This window comes from Podarcis raffonei, chromosome 9, assembly GCF_027172205.1.
Source record: "Podarcis raffonei isolate rPodRaf1 chromosome 9, rPodRaf1.pri, whole genome shotgun sequence".
Taxonomy (NCBI): Eukaryota; Metazoa; Chordata; class Lepidosauria; order Squamata; family Lacertidae; genus Podarcis; species Podarcis raffonei.
This window is the reverse complement of record NC_070610.1, coordinates 80,501,599-80,522,729: the sequence shown is the minus strand read 5'-3', so window position 1 is coordinate 80,522,729 and position 21,131 is coordinate 80,501,599. Positions and strand designations below refer to the sequence as shown.

Here is a 21,131-nt window from a genome sequence, read left to right as displayed (position 1 = left end):
GGCATCCCTGCAGCAGTCCTTTCTAAAATGGTTTGTGAAAAACACAGCAGTGTCTCCCCCCCCCCCCCCCCGTCTGGCCACCCCCACCACTAGCACCTCTAGAGCTCACTCTCAAAGGGATGAAAAAACAAGCAAATGATGAGACCAGCCACATGCACTTCTGGGTATCTCTTATCTTCACTCTGTCTTTTATTACAAATAAATAAATCACCAGTGCAACCATGTTTCTCTAGGGCAAAGTAGAACTGGGCAAGGAACCCAAGATCAAACACCTGGTTCCTTCCTGTCTTACACAGGCGTGAAAAGAAAGGAGAGGCTCCATTTTACAACTGGGAAGGGTTTTTTTCTCCTTCCCCACAGATCCAGGGCAAGACTACTGAGGTCACCTCCTGCCATGTCAACTTCCTGTGCCACCACAGTAGCTGCAGCAGGAGTGATGCTACGTCTTCTTTGTTAAGAGCAGCTGCCAGGAGTACAGTCTCCGCTGGGTCCCACATGAGAGAGGCCCTTGTCTCTTGGTGCCACAGGACCAGTTGCCTTGCCACCCTCCGTCACTTTGCCAGTCCAGTCAGCAAAGGCCACGACACCCATGTCTGACCACTACAGAGAGACAAGCATGTTCAGGACCATCAAAACAGCCTGCCTAAGGCCATCTCCACATCATGGGTGGGGGTGAAGGTCGGCTGCATCCTCCTTTGGATCACAGAGGTGGCATTCCTAGAGGAGTTCCAGGCGCACAGGGTGGTCCTCCCCTGGCAAGGATGGTGGCGCTTAGGCTGCCACCTGCTGGAGCAGCAAGTTCTTCTTGTAGCAGGCCAGGCTGCAGAGCGGCACCCCAGTGAGGGAGCAGGAGTACCGCTTGAGGTTGGGACACCCCCCGACTCCGCAGGGGGTGGACAGAGGCACGGCAGGCGGCAGGGAGGGCAGCAGAGGTGCGGAGACCCCCAGAGGGAAGGAGACCGTGATCCCGTCGGCAGCGTTGCGGTAGGAGACCATCGGGGCGGCGGCTGCTTTGGCCTTGCGCTCCCGCAGAGTCTTCACCTTGGCTTTGCTGGTCTTGGTGAGGCGCTCAATGGTCTGGTTCTTGTTCTCCTCCGCCTTCTTGGCCGCCTGGAGGCGCCGCTTGCGAGCGCGCTCCTCTCGCTTCACCAGCATCTCCTCCGTCAGCTCCTTGGCCTTGTAGCCCATCGGAAGCTCCAGCAGTGGCTGGCTCTGTTGCTTGTGCAGGAGGGCTTTCTGGAAGGCAGGGAAAGAAAGAACAAAAGGGAGCGTGCAGGACCAGCGAAGAGGCTGGCAGCCAGCAAGGCCCAGCGGCAACTAACGGGGGTCACGGAGATTTTACTGCATCAATGGATGAGGTTGAATCCTGACAGGACAGAAGTACTGTTTTTGGGGGACAGGGGACAGGCTGGTGTACAGGACTCCCTCGTCCTGAATGTGGTAACTGTGCCCCTGAAGGACCAAGTGCGCAGCCTGGGAGTCATTTTGGACTCACAGCTGTCCATGGAGGCGCAGGTCAATTCTGTGTCCAGGGCAGCTGTTTATCAGCTCCATCTGGTATGCAGGCTAAGACCCTCCCTGCCTGCGGACTGTGTGGCCAGAGTGGTGCATGCTCTAGTTATCTCCCGCTTGGACTACTGCAATGCGCTCTCCATGGGGCTACCTTGGAAGGTGACCCAGAAGCTACAACTAATCCAGAATGCGGCAGCTAGACTGGTGACTGGGGGCGGCTGCCGAGACCGCATAACACCGGTCCTGAGAGATCTGCATTGGCTCCCAGGATGTTTCCGAGCACAATTCAAAGTGTTGGTGCTGACCTTGAAAACCCTAAACGGCCTCGGCCCAGTAGACCTGAAGGAGCGTTTCCCATCATTCTGCCTGGACACTGAGGTCCAGCGCTGAGGGCCTTCTGGCGGTTCCCTCATTACGAGAAGCAAAGCTACAGGGAACCAGGCAGAGAGCCTTCTCGGTAGTGGCACCCGCCCTGAGGAACGCCCTCCCACCAGATGTCAAAGAGATAAACAACTACCTGACATTTAGAAGACATCTGAAGGCAGCCCTGTTCAGGGAAGTTTTTAATGTGTGACATTTTAATGTATTTTTCATCTTTGTTGGAAGCCGCCCAGAGTGGCTGGGGAAACCCAGCCAGATGGGCGGGGTACAAATAATAAATTATTATTATTATTATTATTATTATTATTATTATTATTATTATTATTATTATTATGACAAAACAGAGAGCATGCTGGATCAGGCCAGTGGGGGCCCATCTTCTCCATCATCATCATCATCATTATGGCTGAAGGGTTTCTTGTGGGACAGCAGCAAGCAGGACCCGAGGCCAAGAGCATCTCTCCCCTCCTGTGGTTTCTGGCAGCCAGGATTCAGAAAGTCTTCCTGCCTCCCACTATGGAAGTAGAGCATCACCGTCGTGAGAACAGGATGCTGGATTAGATGGGCTCTGGCCTGACCCTGCAGGCTTAGGTGCTTACAGGACCGCCTCTCCTGGTCTGCCCCACGGAGGACCTTAAGGTCCATAAATAGCAACACCCTCAAGGTCCCGGGCCCGAAGGAAGTCAGACTAGCCTCAACCAGAGGCAGGGCCTTTTCAGCACTGGCCCTGGCCTGGTGGAACACTCTGTCTCACGAGACCAGGGCCCTGCAGGATCTGATTTCTTTCCGCAGGGCCTGGAAGACAAGAGTTGTTCTGCCTGGCCTTTGGCTTGGAATCAACTTGATCCCCTCTTCTCTTTTTCCTTTCTCCTTCTGTGATGGAACTCCTATTTGGGGACTTCCCTGGCTTTTTTCTGGCCCACGTAGGACCAGTCTCGATAGTTATCCTTGGTGAAGACTTGACGTTTTCATCCCCAAAAAGTTTTTGATTCGGGTTTCTACTGAAATGAGGCTGAATTTTAATGTTATACTTAATCTTGTTTTTAAGTTGTATTTTGATCAATTGTTTTTACCTGGTGTTATCCGCCCTGAGCCCGGTCTTGGCTGGTGAGGACGGGGTATAAATAAAATTTATTTTTATTATTATTATTATTAGACACTAGTACTGGGATGGGGCTTCCTGTAAGGAGGGAGAGCAAGAACAAATTCCTGCTCCCACCCCAAGCAGAAGCACCAGTCCCTGACAGACTGAGATTAGAAGCCCCATCTCCCACGCAGGCAGGGAGCCACAGTGGAAGCAAATCTGATTTGGAGGCTGAACACTCTCACTCCTAAAGGAAATACCGTAAGAACTGTTACTTTCAAGACAGATCAAGGTCATGGATACTGCTATTTGATCTGGCCCCGTTTTCCTTCTGGATCAAGTATTCCACCAGTTTAAGCTGCCCCAATGTCCTTCGGGGCCTCCCAGGCATCACGTAGCACATTCACTCTGGGAGCAGAGCACCAAAGCCTTCCTCCGCTTCCCCAGCCCCGTCCGTGCTCCCCAGCGAGGGCTGCATAACAGCTTCCTCCTCCTTACCTGCCGGGCTGTGAGCAGGGATTCGTCCACCTCCTTCTTGAGCTCCCCGTTGTCATCCAGCTCCCCGCGCTCCAGGGCATCCAGCCAGCGCTGCTCCTCAGTATCGAGTTCCGGCAGGGGAGACGGCTCCAGATTACTGTCCTCATCTGCGTTTGTGCGCAAGGAAAGTTTGCCTTAACTTTGAGTTGCAACATTGGAGAACTGGGGGTGGGGAGGCATCTTATATCACTGCTCCACCTGCACCTCCCATATCTACTGCCAGGGCTGCGAGGGAGGGCAGTACCAGGCGCCCAGGAAGGACAGCCCAGCCTTTGTGGGACTGACAGCCAGCTGCTTCAACAGCCAGGGGATTCAGCTGAAGAATGGGATTTGCTGCAACACCAAAGAACGTTGGGATGGGGGCTTTTTATGCACCTTTGCCCCGTTATAGTGACTATTGTGTCACTGCCTGTTTTCTTTCGTTATAAAAGTTTAAGCCACCTTGGGAAATTTGGTTAGTAAGCAGGGTATAAATACTCCTAAAGAATGAAGCTACTGTTAATGAGAGTAGAACATTCTCTGCAGTCTTATAGGCAATCACAAGATGACGTTTCAGTTCATTTTGGAAGCAAGTGACAAACACACTGGGGCCATAAAGTAACAGAAGGAAACTTGGGAGCCACCCAGAGTGACTGGGGAAACTCAGCCAGATGGGCGGGGTATAAATATTATTATTATTATTATTATTATTATTATTATTATTATTATTATTATTTTACCATGACTGAGTGCCTTGCTGTTTTGCAAGTTTAAAGTGGTTTCATACTCTAACTGTGTTTATGGCCATGACCAATCCATCGTGATCAGGCAGCTAACCTTCCTGTCCTCTTTTGGGGACCATATTGCAGCACAGCCTTGTCACCTTACTAAATAAGCGGCCCTACAGCTGAACTAGCTAATGTAGAGAAAGAAACCACACTTCTATACACCAGCAAATCTAGAAGAACTCCAGGAGCTCCCTCCAGCTGTGGCCTATGGGTTTCCACTCACTTACCCAGCCATGCGCGATATTGTTCAATGGGCACCCCTTCCATCGGCTCATCCTCATCATCCACAACCATCAGTGGGGAGGGGGAACGCGGCCTCTCGGGAATGACGGTGAAGGTTGGCACACTGGGAAGACAAGAGGAAGCCAATGAATTCATCCCCGTAAACTGGAGGACCCAGAGATTAGCCAAACCCAGCTCTGATGGGCGAATGGGTGGTAGGGAGGGGGCCTCCAAGCAAAGCAGTTATGGATCAGAAAAACCTGGAGGGCAGAACTGAGCTAAACCCCTCCTCCCTCTGAGAGGTTTGAGCATTTTCTAGAAACAGTGCAAAGTACTCTCATTTAAGCTGTGTGGCAAAGGTGGTTTCAACATCACTTGGAGTCATTCGTCTTATCTGAATGGCTTAGATTTTACATATATGTTAGATATGACATGCACCGTATGCCAGTGGTTTGCCTACAACTCCAAGAAATAAATACAAAGGAGTTCATTGCCCCCTTTCCCCCACCCCCTCGCCTCTGCTTGTCCCATTCTGGAGAATCTGCTACATGCCTCTTTGTGCCCAGGATCTGTCCTCCAAGCTTGATCTTGAGCTTCAGCTGAGGCTTCGGCAGGGCGGCCAGAGGCTCCACTGCTGCCATGCCCGCATCCTCGCGGTGATGCCTCTTCTTGTGCTTCTTCTTATGCTTCTTGTGCTTCTTCTTGTGGGATCCATGGTTGCTGGACTCATCCTCATCTCCTGCGAGGGGTGGGGACAGAGAAAGCAAGCAGAACACCATAGCAGTCAGCTCAGCAGCTTCCCAGTGCAACAGCCTCCCTTTTAAACCAAGCCTTTGGCTTTTAATTATCCGCAGCCTTTTAGAGTGGGTGGGCTGTTGAAATGTGTTCCCCGCTCTTTCTTGGTTTTCATGTCTGCATGCATTATGATATATGTGGAAATTATTTTCCATTTGGCTGTGTACTTTTTGATGGGTTTTATTTATTGTTTATGATTTTTGTTACGTTGGTAATTGTGTAAATCTTGTCCTGTTGTAAGCCACCTTGAGCGCTGTTTTAACTATGTAAAGGTGGCATACAAATAAGATGATGATGATGATTTTGGAAAAATACAGGGTAAAGAACAGCTTCTATCCGTGGGCTGTTAGGCTGCTGAATGAAAAGATAAGAACAGGGCAACTGACTTTCGGGTTTGGTGCGTGTGCGTCACTAAAGGAGGGGAATTAAGACTAAGAGAGCTGAGTGGGGGGTGCTCCTGTAATCTCACTGTACAGTGATACCTCGGGTTAAGTACTTAATTCGTTCCGGAGGTCCGTTCTTAACCTGAAACTGTTCTTAACCTGAGAAACCACTTTAGCTAATGGGGCCTCCTGCTGCCGCTGCGCCGCCAGAGCACGATTTCTGTTCTCATCCTGAAGCAAAGTTCTTAACCCGAGGTACTATTTCTGGGTTAGCGGAGTCTGTAACCTGAAGCGTCTGTAACCCGAGGTACCACTGTATACAAGTTGTACAAGTGACAATAAAGTATTTCAATTCAATTCATGATGATAATGCACGCTTGTTTGCCAAATCATTTTGCAAGTTGCTTTGAGTTCCCGTTGCACAAAAGTGACTTATAAATTTAATAAAGGACAACGAAGGCCTAGAACAGGCAGAGGCAAACTCCGGCCCTCCAGACGCTTTGGGACTACAATTCCCATCATCCCTGACCTCTGGTCCTGTGAGCTAGGGATGGTGGGAATTGTAGTCCCAAACATCCGGAGTTTGCCTCTGCCTGGCCTAGGAGCTGGGAGAGACCGGGGTTCAAATGACGCGGGCCCGCCCTACCTCGCCGGGCTGTTGTGAGGATGGAGCCAGGCCCGCCCCTTGGGGCTCCCGGGAGGAAAGGGGACCAGGCCTCGGGGAGAAGCGCCTCCCGCCCCGGCCTCGCTCGGCTACTCACCCCGCGCGGCGCCTTCCATCCGGGCTCCGGCCTCCGCCCTCCGCCACGACTGACTCATCGGTCCGGCCCGCCAAAGACGCGGCCGCTTCCCGGGGGGACGCAATAGCGGACGGACAAGGCCCCATGCGCGTAGCTGACGCACTTCCGCTCCACAGCTGGCGCGGCCGGAGTGACGCCACGCCATAGACAGACTCAGTCACAGACTTAGTAATTATAGACTCGCGCAGGGTCGCTAACTTCCGGGTTCGTTTGACGCTTAAAACCATCTAGACTCATAAACTACAGAGTGGGAAAGGGACCCAAGGGTCATCTAGTCCAACCCCGTGCCATTATTAATTTGCTATTAATTTATTAAATTTATATACCGCATACCCTATGGCCTTTTAAAAGATGGCTCTTTTTTCATTAGTGGGACTGAAATAAATCCTGTAACAATATTTTTTTTTTTAAAAATCCTAGACCAAAGAGACAGAGTTCACTATAAGAACATAAAGGTCAGAAGTTGAAGGTTTAAGTTCCATATAAAGACTTGAAAACAAAAAACCTGTTGAAGGGATGGAGGGAAGTCACAAGCTTGGCAGAGCAAAGAGTACATTTGTTTGTTATTGTACTGATGGAAATACTGTCTTATAAAAAAGAAATTAATAAAAAATATTTTTAAAAATAAAATATGGCTCTTTTGGAGGGAGGGGAGGGTGTTATTGTGTTGTTGTTTTTATTTTAATTATATATATTGTGGTTTTTATGTTGCTCTTTTCTGTGAACCGGCCTGAGGCCTCCGGGTATAGGGTGGCATATAAATTCAATAAATAGTAATAATAATGAATCAAAGATCTCAGGGGGGTTCACAGAATAAAATACAAGACACAAGCACAAGTGAATAATTCAGACAAAACAGTGAAACCATCTCCTCCTCACTGGAATGCGTTTGTTGCTTTTGACGCGGCTGCTTCTTCCTCCTTCTCTTCTTTCCGCCCTTCTTAACCAGCCTGCTTCCATGGAAGGGTGCAGTGCCCCAGAAGCTCCAGCCGGCAGCCAAGCGAGTCCCTGGCGCAGGATCTGCACTTGGCGCCTTGCCAGCTGGCCGTCACCAGGCGCCACCCCCCAGAGCTGGAGTGGCGGCGGCCGCGTTGCTCTGCTTCCTTGCCAGATGCCTCCATCTCCTCCCTTCAGCTGGTCTCTCCAGCCCCAACTGGCAGCAGCCATGGGGGAGAAGTGTATGGGATCCCCAGAGGCCATTTAGTCCAATGCAGGAAGCGCAACTGAAGAAGCCCTGACAGGCGGCCCAAAAACCTCTGCTGAAAAACCCCCAATGAATGGGAGAGTTGGAAGGGACCCCGAGGATCATCTAGTCTGACCCCCTGCAATGCAGGAATCTCAGCTAGATCATACATGGCAGGTGGCCATCCAGCCTGTGCTGAGAAACCGCCAAGGAAGGAGAGCCTCCCACCTCCCGAGAAGTTCTGGTTTTTATTTATATATTGAATTTCTATAGTGCCCTTCGTGCAAGAATCACAAGGCAGTTTACAGTAGAAAAACATAGACAGATACATAATAAACTGTAATAACGAAAATCTGCCCTCATTCCCTTATGGGGGACACAAGAGCCCTTATAGAGTCCTTTGTAGGTTCTCCATCGGTAGGAGAAAAGAACAGAGGCCAAGCAGAGAATATTGAGAAGGAAAGCAGCTAGTAAGCCTGGTCTTTATTGAACTGTTGCAACAGGGTGCTCCCCTCACACGCAGGAAAGGAGGAGGACCCAGAACCAGGGTGTGCCTACACTTATAATATAGACATTTTAAATTCCCTGCCCTGGAGCTCAAGACCCCTCCATACATCATACATACATCACAGAAGGGGTGTAACCTAAGACCATCCCCCAGATACTTCATACCTACATCACAGAAAAGGTGGTCTACAACAGAAATGTGAATGTTGTTGTTTTTCCTGTCTGCCAGGTTATCTGATAATGCCTTATCTGATTTCCTTTCCTGGTAGTCTGGCTATTCCTTTGAGATGGTGATTTCCCAATTCCTCACCCCCTCCCTCCTTGCAGAGAAAACATTTGGTCAGTTGGGGAGTCAAAATGGTTTCAGGACGGTCTTCCTGAAATGTATGTGCTTGGTTGGTACATTTATGAACATTTAGTATATATATAAGACCTTAAATTTTTTATTGCAAGGGAAAGTAGCCCTCAGGCTGACAGAGATTTCCCACTCCTGTAAGGAAAAGGCAGATTGGCCGCTGCTTCAGAAGATCCTGTTAGCAATCAGAAACACCAGCACAGACTCTTTTCCGTTGCTGCTTTGCCATCGCCCACCTGCCTGAGATTCAGGGAGGGCTTGGTCCTTCTTCACAGCATCCTTGAGGGGTGTGGCGTTTGACGGAGTTTCATCAAAGCAAACCTAAACCATTCCCTGTCCCCCATGAGGCAGGGAGTCCCACAGGCAGAAAATCCCCCTGTGCAGGCATCAGCTTCAAAAGAGGACAAATTCATGGAGGGCTGTCAGTGGCTCCTTGCCAGGACGCCTCGGCCTCCGCAGTCGGAATCTGCCATGCTCCTTAATCCCAGCGGCTGGAAAAGTCGGGGGGGGGGGCGTTCTTGAGCTCCAATCCTGCTCTGGGGCTTCCCTCTGGCCCCTGGGGGAACAGGAGTCTGGCCTGATCCAGCCCAGGGGCTCCTCTGAGTCTCCCTTTCCTCCTGGGCCCAGGCAGAAAGTCCCACTTTTCTGCCAAAGGAACTTTCTGCTGCACCAAACCAGATGAGCAAACCAGAGGCAAACCCCAAAGGCCACCAGACTCCCCAAAATCCCACCTGTGGAGCGAGGCCGGACTCTGGCACAAGCCCAACACCAGCCTGGCCAGGTGGACTCCCAGCAGAAGCCCCGGAAAACAGAGAAGCACAGAAACCCCACAATGCACACCTGTCTTCCAGGATGTTTCCGGGCACAATTCAAAGTGTTGGTGCTGACCTTGAAAGCCCTAAATGGCCTCAAAGGCCCAGTAGACCTGAAGGAACTTCTCCATCCCCATTGTTCTGCCCGGACACTGAGGTCCAGTTCTGGGGGCCTTTTGGTGGTTCCCTCCCTGCGAGACTTGAAACCACAGGGAACCAGGCAGAGGGCCTTCTCGGTAGTGGCACCCGCCCTGTGGAACGCCCTCCCACCAGATGTCAAAGAGATAAACAACTATCTGACTTTTAGAAGACATCTGAAGGCAGCCCTGTTGAGGGAAGTTTTTAATGACTGATGTTTCAATGTATTTTTAATCTTTTGTTGGAAGCCGCCCAGAGTGGCTGGGGAAACCCAGCCAGATAGGTGGGGGAGAAATAATAAATTACTACTACTACTACTACTGTCTGGAACCAAGCAGAGGAAGACTGGGTGCCCCCCTCCCATCAGCGCTGGGAAGCTCCTGCCCCCCAGGACTGACGCAGCCACCCAGCCCCAGGGGGCTCCTTGGAAGGGGCCCAGGAAGCAGCAGGTGGTCTCAGAGCGGAAACCTCAAAACTTGGCAGCGTCTCAGTCTTGCCACCCAAATGCAACACGGCAGCCATCAGGATGGTCCCAGGATCCCTTCCAATGATGCAAGAGGATGCTGTGGTTGTGCCCTGCACAGACCACCCACATCTTGGCCTGATCCTGCATCCTCTGCAAAGAAGGAAACATCCCTGGGGCTTGCTTCTCGCCTTGCGTGGCGGAGCTGCTTGTGGAACGAGAAAATGTTTCAGACTGGCTCTGAAACTGCAGATGTTGCTTTGCAGATGTTGTCCCCGAGGGAGAGGCATTCTTCCAGAATCTGCTTCTTGATCCAGAGCCCCTGGAAGGAACCCAAAGGGCAATGAAGACCACCCCACACGAGCCCCCCTGCCCCAGAACATAAGAATCATAGAATGGTATTGTTTTTATATTTATTTATATCCCACCTTCCCCTCCCAGTCTGGGATGCAAGGCAGCTTACACAGATAAAATAAAACAAGCCAAAAACATTTAAAAGATCATCATTAACGTGTGAAGAAACACTAATAGAATTAAAATAATATAATAAGATTCATTTAAAACACAGGCAGGAAAGATAAAACACCACAGCACCAGCCCTTTCCTCAAAAAGAGTTGGAATGGAAAGGTCTTCACCGGCCGACAGAAGGACAGAAAGGAGGGAGCCAGTCTGACATCTCTCGGCAGGGAGTTCCAAAGTTGCCTGCGAGAAGCCACCACCAAGAAGGCCCTGTCCCATGTCCTGCGAGGGGGGTGGGATTTCAGAGGCTGAGCAGGTTCCTATAAGGACAGATGGTCTTTAAGGTAGCCTGGACCTAAGCTTAAGGATTGTCGATTTGGGTGGGACCTAAAGGTTCATCTAGTCCAGCCCCCTAGAACTCTTTTGTGGAAGTGAGCGCTGGACCATTAAGAAGGCTGATGGCCGAAGAATGGATGCTTTTGAATTCTGGTGCTGGAGGAGACTCTTGAGAGTCCCGTGGACTGCAAGAAGATCAAATGTATGCATTCTTAAGGAAATCAGCCCTGAGTGCTCACTGGAAGGACAGATCCTGAAGCTGAGGCTCCAAGACTTTGGCGATCTCATGAGAAGAGAAGACTCCCTGGAAAAGACCCTGATGTCGGGAAAGATGGAGGGTGCAAGGAGAAGGGGACGACAGAGGACGAGATGGTGGGACAGTGTTCTCGAAGAGACCAGCATGAGTTTGACCAAACTGCGGGAGGCAGTGGAAGACAGGAGGGCCTGGCGTGCTCTGGTCCAGGGGTCACGAAGAGGCGGACACAACTAAATGACTAAACAAGAACAACAACAAGAGCTCTTTTGTGCTGGATACACCTGATGCCTGGCTCAATGATTTCAGCATGTTTTCTACCTGGAAGCACAGCTATGGGAATTCCCTCCCAGGTCTATTTCCTCTGCATTTGGAGAACGCATTCAGCCGACAGCCCCCTCTGACTCTTCCAGGAAGAGATCCCTTTCATCCCTTCTGGGCCATCCTGAGAACCTTCCTCTCTCAATCCGGCTGCCTCATAGCCTGCTCTGATGCCAAGTTTGGCACACCTTCTTAACCCCTTCATTTAAATGGGCTCAGGGGCGGCAGACGAGGGTTCGCCTGGTGAGGAGGCAAAGATGTGCCTCTAGAAGAATGAGACATTTACACGACTCAGGTAGGTACCTGTGTTATATTTGACCGTAAAGTACTGTAGAGTTCTTTTCGCAGGAGATATTCAAAACCCAGCTCTGATTCCTTCCTGGTGGCGCAGTGGACTACATAACCTGTAAGATTCTCTTCCAACTCTAACATGTTATGATTTTATAAGGTTGAGGCTGCCTCTGCTTCAGGGTATCTGACGAAGTGTGTATTACACACGAAAGCTCATACCTTGAAAGCTTATATTTAGTTGATCTCAAAGGTGCCACTGGAATTATTAAAAAAGATTTTTCATCTTTCATCTTGTTATTTGTTATTTTATGATTCTGTGACTGGAGGGAGAGGAAAGAAGACTTTGGGCCGTTTTGGGCAGGACTGAGAAGTGGGGTGGGGGGAGATATAAATGCCTCAGCCAGTTCACTGGCTGGACACCAGACAGACAGACAGACAGACAGTCAGAAGCAGACCAATGTCTCCAAAGCAAAGCAGACAGTTGACACCAGGTGACTAAGCCAAGCCACGCTGCAAAGGGAGGTCAGTACCTCCATCAGCTAATCTGATTTCGAAGGGGAAATTCTCTCAGGGGTCAGCTAAATGCTGATGCAAAGCCCATCCCTCAAACCTCCACAAAATTAATCTTCATGGGACCTTCATTCCAGTCATTTCGGACAACAACTAAGAGACAAAGAGCTTTCATTTCCGAGGGGAAATTCTGGATCGTAATGTTAACCTACAGAGAAGGTTTGCATCACCCAGGGACTGGTGAGACTGGGTTGTCACTTGGTTCAGAAATCAAAACCCAGAGCAGAGAGATGCAGTCCAGGGGCTCCTTTTTCTTTCTGTCATCACAGCTAATTTAAAGCCATAGTAAGACCAGTAAGGGATGCGGGTGGCACTGTGATCTAAACCACTGAGCCTCTTGGGCTTGCCGATCAGAAGGTTGGCGGTTCGAATCCCTGCGATGGAGTGAGCTCCCGTTGCTTGGTCCCTGCTCCTGCCAACCTAGCAGTTCGAAAGCACGTCAAAGTGCAAGTAGATAAATAGGTACTGCTCCAGCGGGAAGGTAAACGGCATTTCCGTGCGCTGCTCTGGTTCGCCAGAAGCGGCTTAGTCATGCTGGCCACATGACCTGGAAAAACTGTCTGCGGATTAATGCCAGCTCCCTCGGCCAGTAAAGCGAGATGAGCGCCGCAACCCCAGAGTGGTCCATGACTGGACCTAACGGTCAGGGGTACCTTTACCTTTACCTTTAAGACCAGTAAAAAAGGGACATGTATTCTAAACATTGTAGGCATTTGATAGTCCATGGTGTTACCAAGTTTATCTCTTAAAGCAGCCCTGGGCCTGGTGGGTGTTGAAAACCGCTGCCCAAAGAGTGGGAACCTTATGAACAAGGGAGACACACAGAGTTCCTTTTGCTTTATCTTTATTAACATCAAAAGGAGAACAGCAGGTTTTTCTGCCATCAGTTACACTTCATGCACCTTCACACAAGCATACAGCCGGGGTGTGTGTGTGTGTGTGTGGCAACCAGGGTGCAGAGATCTGGAGCAAAATTCTGCTACCTGGAAAAAGCAGGACCATTTCTCTCTGTCCTGAAAGCAGGAACTCAATCAGTTTGACTCCACAATCATCCCCACTGAGGTGTAGATATGCCATTGGGGCCAGGGATGCTTCTAAACTGCACCGGGCATGCAGGTTTCACGAGAAATTTCAGAATTAGCTAGTTTGGTGTGGCAAAGGGCTGTGAAAGGGAGGGCCAGTTTTGCAATCTGCTCTTATTCCCCCCCAGATTTGTTTATTTGCAACACAGTCATGACGGAAAAGGGAAAAGCTCCGGCATGAATTTCAGGGCCCAAAAGCAGGCAAGCGGGAAAACATGCTCAGACACGACGTTGGTAGGTTGAACGTTAACTCACGCCAAGAGCTCCCGAGGCACTTTGGAAACGTTCCCATTTCCCAGGTGGGCAAAGCTGCAGTGGAGGCCGGGGCTTCAACTCAGCAGAGAAGCTCAGTCTTGAGCTGGTTCTCAGCGCTGTGGAAAACATGAAGCACTGAAGCGCTCGTGAATAAAAAGGTGTGCAAATAAAAGATGGAGCCTGCATGCCTGGAACTGAAAGGAAGCTGAGCCGGCTGGGTTCTTTCTTTCTTTCTTTCTTTCTTTCTTTCTTTCTTTTTAAAATAATTTTTATTGAATGATTTTATGTTACAAAAAAAAACATTCAACCATACCACCACAAAATATAATTGAGAAATAAAAATTACATACGTCAATATTTAGTTTATTTGTTATTTGCCGTCTGATTTCCTCCCAAACATTTCATACAAAACACCCAAAAAAAGAAAAAAAAATGATAATAATAAAAGTAAATGTTTTTTCCTCTTTTATCTTATAAAATATTTTCTGCAACTTTGACTTCCTGTCAAGCCCCTTTGCATACATTTTATCTTACAATCAAATGTACACAAAACAATAGACTTTTCTATATAAATTTTCCAATACATTCAGAAAACATAATAGATCCTTAATTGTTATCCACCTCCTTTTACTTCCTTTGTCACTCGAATGCTAGCACGGAGTCAAAACTATTCTTGTATTTTTGAACATATCTTCTATAACCATCCCATTTTTCCGCAAATTTTTGCTTGGAGATTCCTCTGAGTTTGCTAGACAATTGAGCCATCTCCACCAATTCCTGTAATTTGATCGGCTGGGTTCTTTCTTATAAGAGAAGCAGGGGAGGCAACTGTCATAATCTGTTGGCACCTCTCTTGACACATCTCAAACGTTGGAGACACATGGCTTGCCAGTGGTACATGTGTAAAGGATCTGGGTGTCTTAGTGGACCACAGCTGAACACGAGCCCCCAGTGTGATGCTGCAGCAAAAATAGCAAATGCAACTCTAGGCTGCACCAACCAAAGTCTAGTGTTCAGATCAAGGGAAGTCAGAGTCCCTCTCTATCCTGCCTTGGTCAGGCCACGCCTGGAATCCTGTGTCCAGTTCTGGGCACCACAATTTAAGAAGGACGTTGACATGCTGAGACGTGTCCAGAGGAGGGAGGCCAAGATGATCAAAGGTCTGGAAAACAAGCCTTAGGATGAAGGGGTGAAGAAACTGGGTGTGTTTGGCCTAGAGACAAGGAGACTGAGAGGAGATATAGCTAGAGGGCAGGCTCATGGAAGAGGAAACAAGCTTGTTTTCTCCTGCTCCAGGGGGCAGGATCCGAACCCATGGCTTCAAGTTACAAGAAAGGAGATTCAGACTGAACAGCAGGAAGAGCTTTCTGACACTAAGAGCTGAATGGTTTCCCTCCGGAGGTTGTGGCCTCTCCTTTAAGCAGTGCATGGGTGGCCATCTGCCAGGGAGGCTTGAGCTGAGATCCCTGCATTCCAGGGGCTTGGATCAGTTTCCCAAACCTGGGTCTCCAGCTGTTTCTCAACCACAACTCCCATCACCCTAGCTAGCAGGGCCAGTGGTCAGGGATGACGGGCACTGTAGTCCAAAAACAGCTGGAGACCCAAGTTTGGGAAACACTGGACTAGATGATCCTTGGAGTCCCTTCCGACTCTACGATTTTGACCCTTTGTTGTTGTTGTTTAGTCCTTTAGTCGTGTCCGCCTCTTCGTGCCCCCCTGGACCAGAGCATGCCAGGCACTCCTGTCTTCCACTGCCTTTGGTCAAACTCATGTTCGCAGCTTCGAGAACACTGTCCCACCATCTCGTCCTCTGTCGTCCCCTTCTCCTTGTGCCCTCCATCTTTCCCAACATCAGGGTCTTTTCCAGGGAGTCTTCTCTTCTCATGAGGTGGCCAAAGTCTTGGAGCCTCAGCTTCACGATCTGTCCTTCCAGTGAGCACTCAGGGCTGATTTCCTTCAGAATGGAGAGGTTGGATCTTCTTGCAGTCCATGGGGCTCTCAAGAGTCTCCTCCAGCACCAAATCCAAAAGCATCAATTCTTCGGTGATCAGCCTTCTTGATGGTCCAGGTCTCACTTCCATACATCCAGCGGGGCTTACTCGTGAGTAAGTGGCCGCGCTGAGGCTGGTGTAGCTGCGCGTCTCCAACCACCCGGCGGGGCGGACAGAGGACTAGGCTCGCTCCTTCGGATCCGGGCCCGACGGCTTTCTCTCCAGCAGCTGGCTCCGACGGGGCGCCCGCGGGCGGAGAGAAGCGCAAGGTTGCGCAAGCCGCGGGAGCTCTTGCGCAGCCTGGGAGCTGCTGGGTCATCCCCGCCGCCCCGACGGGGTTTTCCCGGCCCGCCTTCTGCCTGTCTGGCTTTTCTGGGCGGGCCGGACGGGAGGGGGCTCCCCGTGCGCTCAGAAGGGAGGCGCGCCCGCGTGCCCGCGGCAGGGAGCGGCGCGCAAGGCTGGCCTCGGCCTTAAGGCGTTACGGATTTATCTTCGCCAGCCGGGTGTACATGACACCCCCCAAAATAAGGGTGCCCCTGAGCATAAGCAGGGTGCATTGCAGGTAGTTGGACTAGATGACCCTTGGGATCCCTTCCAATGTTCTGATTCACTCCCTGAGGAAGCCTAATGCGGCTGGACTGTGGCACTTCGGGGCTGGCTAAGATGGAGCAAGAAGATTTTAGATGCAGAAATCCCGAAGGAGCAGAGAAGACTATTCATGGATGCAATGACAGCAGCGAGGACATTACTCGCCCAGAGATGGAAAGAAGATAAAGTCCCGACCAGAGACGAATGGTTGATAAAGATGATGTACTACGCCAAAATGGTGAAAATGACCGAGAAAATCAGAAACCAGGAAGATAGAAACTTTAATAAGGAATGGGGAAAATGTATAAGTTCCTTAAGAGAACACTGTAAACAACTAAAAACTTTGGCAGGATTATAACACTTGTAACAAAAACCAAGATAAAAATGGATTTTAAAAGAAAGGTGGAGAAACTATATGATGGAGTAGAAGAAGACTGACAATGAAACCCATGGGAGGGGGGAGGGGAGTCTGAGGTTACAGGGAATCCTATAAGATTAGGATTATTGTTTGAATTCAAATATATCTTGTAAAATTGAAATTTAATTAAAAAAAGGATGGAGCAAGAAGAGTCTTCTCCTTGCCATTTGTGGACCACACCCCTTCCTCTCAGGCCCAAGAAGGCAGTCAGCCCCCCTGTGGCGGCAAGAGGGCAGGTGGTCCCCATCCATACTCCAAACTGATCTGGATGGAACAGACCCTGCTCTCTCTCTCTCTCTATTTATTTCATTAAAATTATACAATGCTTGATTATTATTATTATTATTATTATTATTAAAAACCACAACCGTCAAAGTGGTCTACGAAAAGATCAAACAATCAATAAAATATTACAACAACAGTTTAAAGCAGGCATAGGCAACTTTCAGCCCTCCAGATGTTTTGGACTACAATTCCCATCATCCCTGACCACTGGTCCTGTTAGCTAGGGATCATGGGAGTTGTAGGCCAAACATCTGGAGGGCCGAAGGTTGCCTATGCCTGCTTTAAAGCATACAAAAAGTTAAAATACTAAAACTGGCTAAAATTCGCATCAACCTTCTAAGTGTCTGAGGAGGCTTGCCTAAACAAGAAATGTATTTAGCAGGTGCCCAAAAGAATACAGCGAAGGCGCCTGCTGGATATCAATAGGCAGGGAGTTCCAGAGGGTAGGTGATGCCGCACTAAATGATCTGCCTTCCATCAGCTTCAGCCCTTATCCGGACAGGGACAGCTGAACTACTGTTGTCTATGCTCTGGGAACCTCAAGGTTAGATTACTGCAGGGGTCAGCAAACTTTTTCAGAAGGGGGCCGGTCCACCGTCCCTCAGAGCTTGTGGGGGGCCGGACTATATTTTGAAGGGAAAAAATGAACGAATTCCTATGCCCCACAAATAACCCAGAGATGCATTTTAAATAAAAGGACACATTCTACTCATGTGAAAACACGCTGATTCCCAGACTGTCCACAGGCTGGATTTAGAAGGCGATTGGGCCGCATCCGGCCCCCGGGCCTCAGGTTGCCTGCCCATGGATTACTGCAATGCGTTGTACGTAGGGCTGCCTCTGAAGACGGTTGGGAAACTTCAGCTGGTGCAGAATTCAGCGGGCAGGTTGCTCACCAGAGCAAGATGGTTTGAGCATCTTACACTGATCCTGGTCCGACTGCACTGGCTACCAGTCAGTTTCCGGGCCCAATTTAATGTGCTGGTTTTGATCTCCGAAGCCTTAAACGTTTCAGGACCACAATACCTCAAGAACCGCCTCTTTCCATATGAACCCACCCAGACCCTGAGATCATCTTCTGAGGCCCTTCTTCATGTGCCTCCTCCTCAAGAGGTCCGGAGAGTGGCAACATGAGAGCAGGGCCTTTTCTGCAGTGCCTCCCTGTCTATAGAATGCTCCCCCCAGGGACATTTGGCAAACTTTGGCTGGTGCCTTCATTATATGTCCTTAAGTGCCAGGCAAAATTATTCATCTTCTCCCAGGCCTTTCGCTAATTAAATTAACTTTAATTTAATTTAAATTAGGCGACTCAAACGATCCGTTCCCTTTTAGACTGTGTGTGGTGGGTTCTTGTTTTCGTTTGCTGTTATGGTATGTGGTTTTGCGTTTCTATCTTGTGATTCTTGAATGAAATCTAATAAATAAATATATGGCATTGGGAGGCGATTCCCAATGGTCATGCAGTCCAACCCCCCCACTGTGCTGAGATTCCTGCATGTCGGGGGGTTGGACTAGATGACCCAGGGGTTCCCTTCCAATTCAACCATTCTGTAATTCTAACTAAAGCATTCCTGACAGACGGCCACCCAACCTCCACTTCAAAACCTCCAAGGGGGGAGAGTTGAAGGGCCCCCTCCTTTCTACAACCCCCACCCCAAGTCCAAAGGAAGAGGCCCAAACCACGCCTCGTCTTGCTTGCTTTTGGCCCTGATCCCAAACACAGAAGCGCTGGCACATGCCTGAGGCCCCCCGCCCATGTGTGTTGCCTCGGTGCCAGTCTCTGCCCAGAGTCTCCTGGCATCTGTCTGCCCCCCCCTTCCCGCCAGCTGCAGCTTTGAGCCACAGAGACTCTTCCTCATCCCTTTTGGCAGACAGCCCTGGCAGGACCTCCACCCCACAGCTTCGAGGACCTTGAATGCTTCTGTGTAAGTAAGGCATTGGCACTCCCGGGACTTCGAATAGAGAAGCGCCCCCAGGAGACCCCCAACATCCTGCCTCCCTGGGGAGGAATTAAAGGAAACTGGCCCCCTAAAAATAAAGGGGGAGCAGGAACCCCGAGGGAATCTCAGGCACACCACATGAATGTGGCCCCTCAGATGCTTCGATCTGCAGAACCGGCCCTGTGACAGGGGCCACACAATATCCTTTTCCGCGTTTGTAAGAAATAAATATTTTCATTTATTACTACACTTTGTAACTCCCTGCCTGTTGACATCAGGCAAGAGCCTGCGCTGCACTCTTTTCGATGCCTGCTTAAAATGTCTCTAGTTTCAGGTGGATAGCCGTGCTGGTTTGCCATAGTCGAAACAAAATAAAAAAATTCCTTCCAGTAGCACCTTAGAGACCAACTAAGTTTGTTATTGGTATGAGCTTTCGTGTGCATGCACACGTCTTCAGATACACTTTGCATGCACACGAAAGCTCATACCAATAACTTAAAAGGGACCCCTGACTATTAGGTCCAGTCGTGGCCGACTCTGGGGTTGCGGCGCTCATCACGTTTTATTGGCCGAGGGAGCCAGCGTACAGCTTCTGGGTCATGTGGCCAGCAGGACTAAGCCGCTTCTGGCGAACCAGAGCAGCACACGGAAACGCCGTTTACCTTCCCGCCGGAGCGGTACCTATTTATCTACTTCCACTTTGAGGTGCTTTTGAACTGTTAGGTGGGCAGGAGCAGAGACTGAGCAACGGGAGCTCACCCCATCGTGGGAATTCGAACCACTGACCTTCTGAAGTGTGCATGCACACGAAAGCTCATACCAAGAACAAACTTAGTTGGTCTCTACGGTGCTACTGGAAGGAATTTATTTATTTAAAATGTCTCTGTTTGGGCAAGCCTATCCAGGCACACAATTGCTGGGTTCCATAGAACTGAAGAGTTGGAAGGGACTCTGTGGGGTCATCTAGCCCAACCCCCTGAATTCAGGAACTGCGGCTAAAGAATTCCTGGCGGGCGGCCCCACAACTTCTGCTGAAACACCTCCACCTTCCGAGGGAGACTGCTGCCCTGTCGAACAGCTCTTGCCATCCGAAGAGCTCTTTTCCTCTGAACTTTAATTTTTGCTATTTTTTTAATGGATAAGTTCAGTATTTCTTGAGAGCCACGCTTGGGTCGGGGGCGCCGAGGAGGGTCGCCCGCTCTGGCAAAAGGGTGCCGTCGAGGGTCGCGCGTCCCGGCCGGGGCTGCAGGACCCCCGCGCCCTCCTCGCCCCGTCCCGCCCTTGCGCCTCCTCTCCGCGCCCAGCCGCCGCATCTCCGCGCTCGCTGGGCGGCCTTCGCCTCCCACGACGGGGCGGGGCGAGGCGGAAGCAGCTGCGGCGCCGCCCCCGCCGCTAAAGGCCGCCCAGGTGGGACTCGCGCCCGGGACCGCCCGCCGTCGGAGCCGAAGTCCCTTTGGCGGCGCTTGCGGAGGCTGCGCGCCCGATTTTCCCCGACGGGCCCCGACGGTTCCCGGTGCGCTGCCCAGACTAGACCAGACCAGGCACGAATCCCCCCCCCCGCCCGGTCTCCACCATGTTCCAGCGCCACCACCGCAGCCGAGTGACGGTGGCGCGGGGCTCAGCTCTGGAGATGGAGATCCGACGGGGCCGGTTCCGCCTTAGCCTCGTCGGGGACACGGACCAGGTAGGCGCGGGGGGGGGGGGAGCGGACGGCCACGCGGGTGGCGTGGGAAAGTCCCGGGCGGAGGCGAGGCTGCGCGTGGCCGTGGCGGGTGGGCGGGGGCGAGGTTTGCGGGACGCGCTCCCGTCGAGGCGCTCCTGGCGTGGTTCGTCGAGCACCTGGCGCGGAAGGGGCGCCACGCCGGATCAGCTGAGAAATGGATTCGTATCCAGACTGGGGAGGGAAACTTCATTCCTGCATTGCAGGGGGCTGGACTACATGGCCCTGGGGGTCCCTTTTCGACGGGAGGGGCAGGAGGCGAGAGTGGGACCCACCATCACCACCGTGGGAGATTTTTTCCACTCTGCGTTTATATCCCTCTTTTTTTCCTCTAAGGAGCGCAAAGTGACTTACATGGTTCTCCCCCCCCACCTGCCCTCGATTAATTCTGACGCCAACCCTGCGAGGGAGGCTCTAGGATGGGCTGAGAGGGGCTGGCCCCCCAAGTCATCCCGTGAGCTTCGTGGCTGAGCGGCCGGATTTGAAACCTGGTCTCCCAGGCCACAGTCGCCATTTTAAATAAATCAATAAATGTATTAGTCACATGTAATAATAATAATAATTCATAAATAATTTTATTTATACCCCAGCCAAGACCGGGCTCAGAGCAGCTAACGCCAAATATAAAAACAATTGATTGAAATACAGCTTCAAAAACAAGATTAAAATGCAACATTAAAAC

At 50.6% G+C, this 21,131-nt stretch overlaps 2 protein-coding genes across 4 annotated transcripts in view; one reads left to right on the top strand and one right to left on the bottom strand.

The window, feature by feature from the left end:
* Positions 1 to 275: 275 nt before the first annotated feature.
* INO80B (INO80 complex subunit B) lies at positions 276 to 6,569 on the bottom strand. The gene is made up of 5 exons (XM_053402282.1): positions 6,443 to 6,569; positions 5,056 to 5,242; positions 4,509 to 4,627; positions 3,476 to 3,621; positions 276 to 1,236 (listed from the first exon to the last, which is right to left on the bottom strand). The coding sequence occupies exons 1-5, from the start codon at positions 6,498 to 6,500 to the stop codon at positions 772 to 774; spliced, it is 975 nt and encodes a 324-aa protein (XP_053258257.1). The 5' UTR covers positions 6,501 to 6,569; the 3' UTR covers positions 276 to 771.
* Positions 6,570 to 20,111: 13,542 nt separating this feature from the next.
* RTKN (rhotekin) overlaps positions 20,112 to 21,131 on the top strand; it is a 35,390-nt gene continuing 34,370 nt past the window's right edge. For all 3 annotated transcript variants that reach the window (XM_053402255.1, XM_053402258.1, XM_053402259.1), the window contains exon 1: positions 20,112 to 20,413. In XM_053402255.1, coding sequence (XP_053258230.1) covers positions 20,303 to 20,413 — 111 coding nt within the window. In that variant the 5' untranslated portion in view covers positions 20,112 to 20,302. The remainder of the gene's footprint in view (positions 20,414 to 21,131) is intronic.

Coding starts and splice junctions, on each gene's coding strand:
- INO80B (XM_053402282.1), bottom strand. CDS start 6,500: ATGAGTCAGTCGTGGCGGAGGGCGGAGGCCGGAGCCCGGATGGAAGGC. Junction 5,243..6,442: donor GATGGAAGGCGCCGCGCGGG/GTGAGTAGCCGA, acceptor CACCCCTCGCAG/GAGATGAGGATGAGTCCAGC. Junction 3,622..4,508: donor ACAATATCGCGCATGGCTGG/GTAAGTGAGTGG, acceptor GCACAAACGCAG/ATGAGGACAGTAATCTGGAG.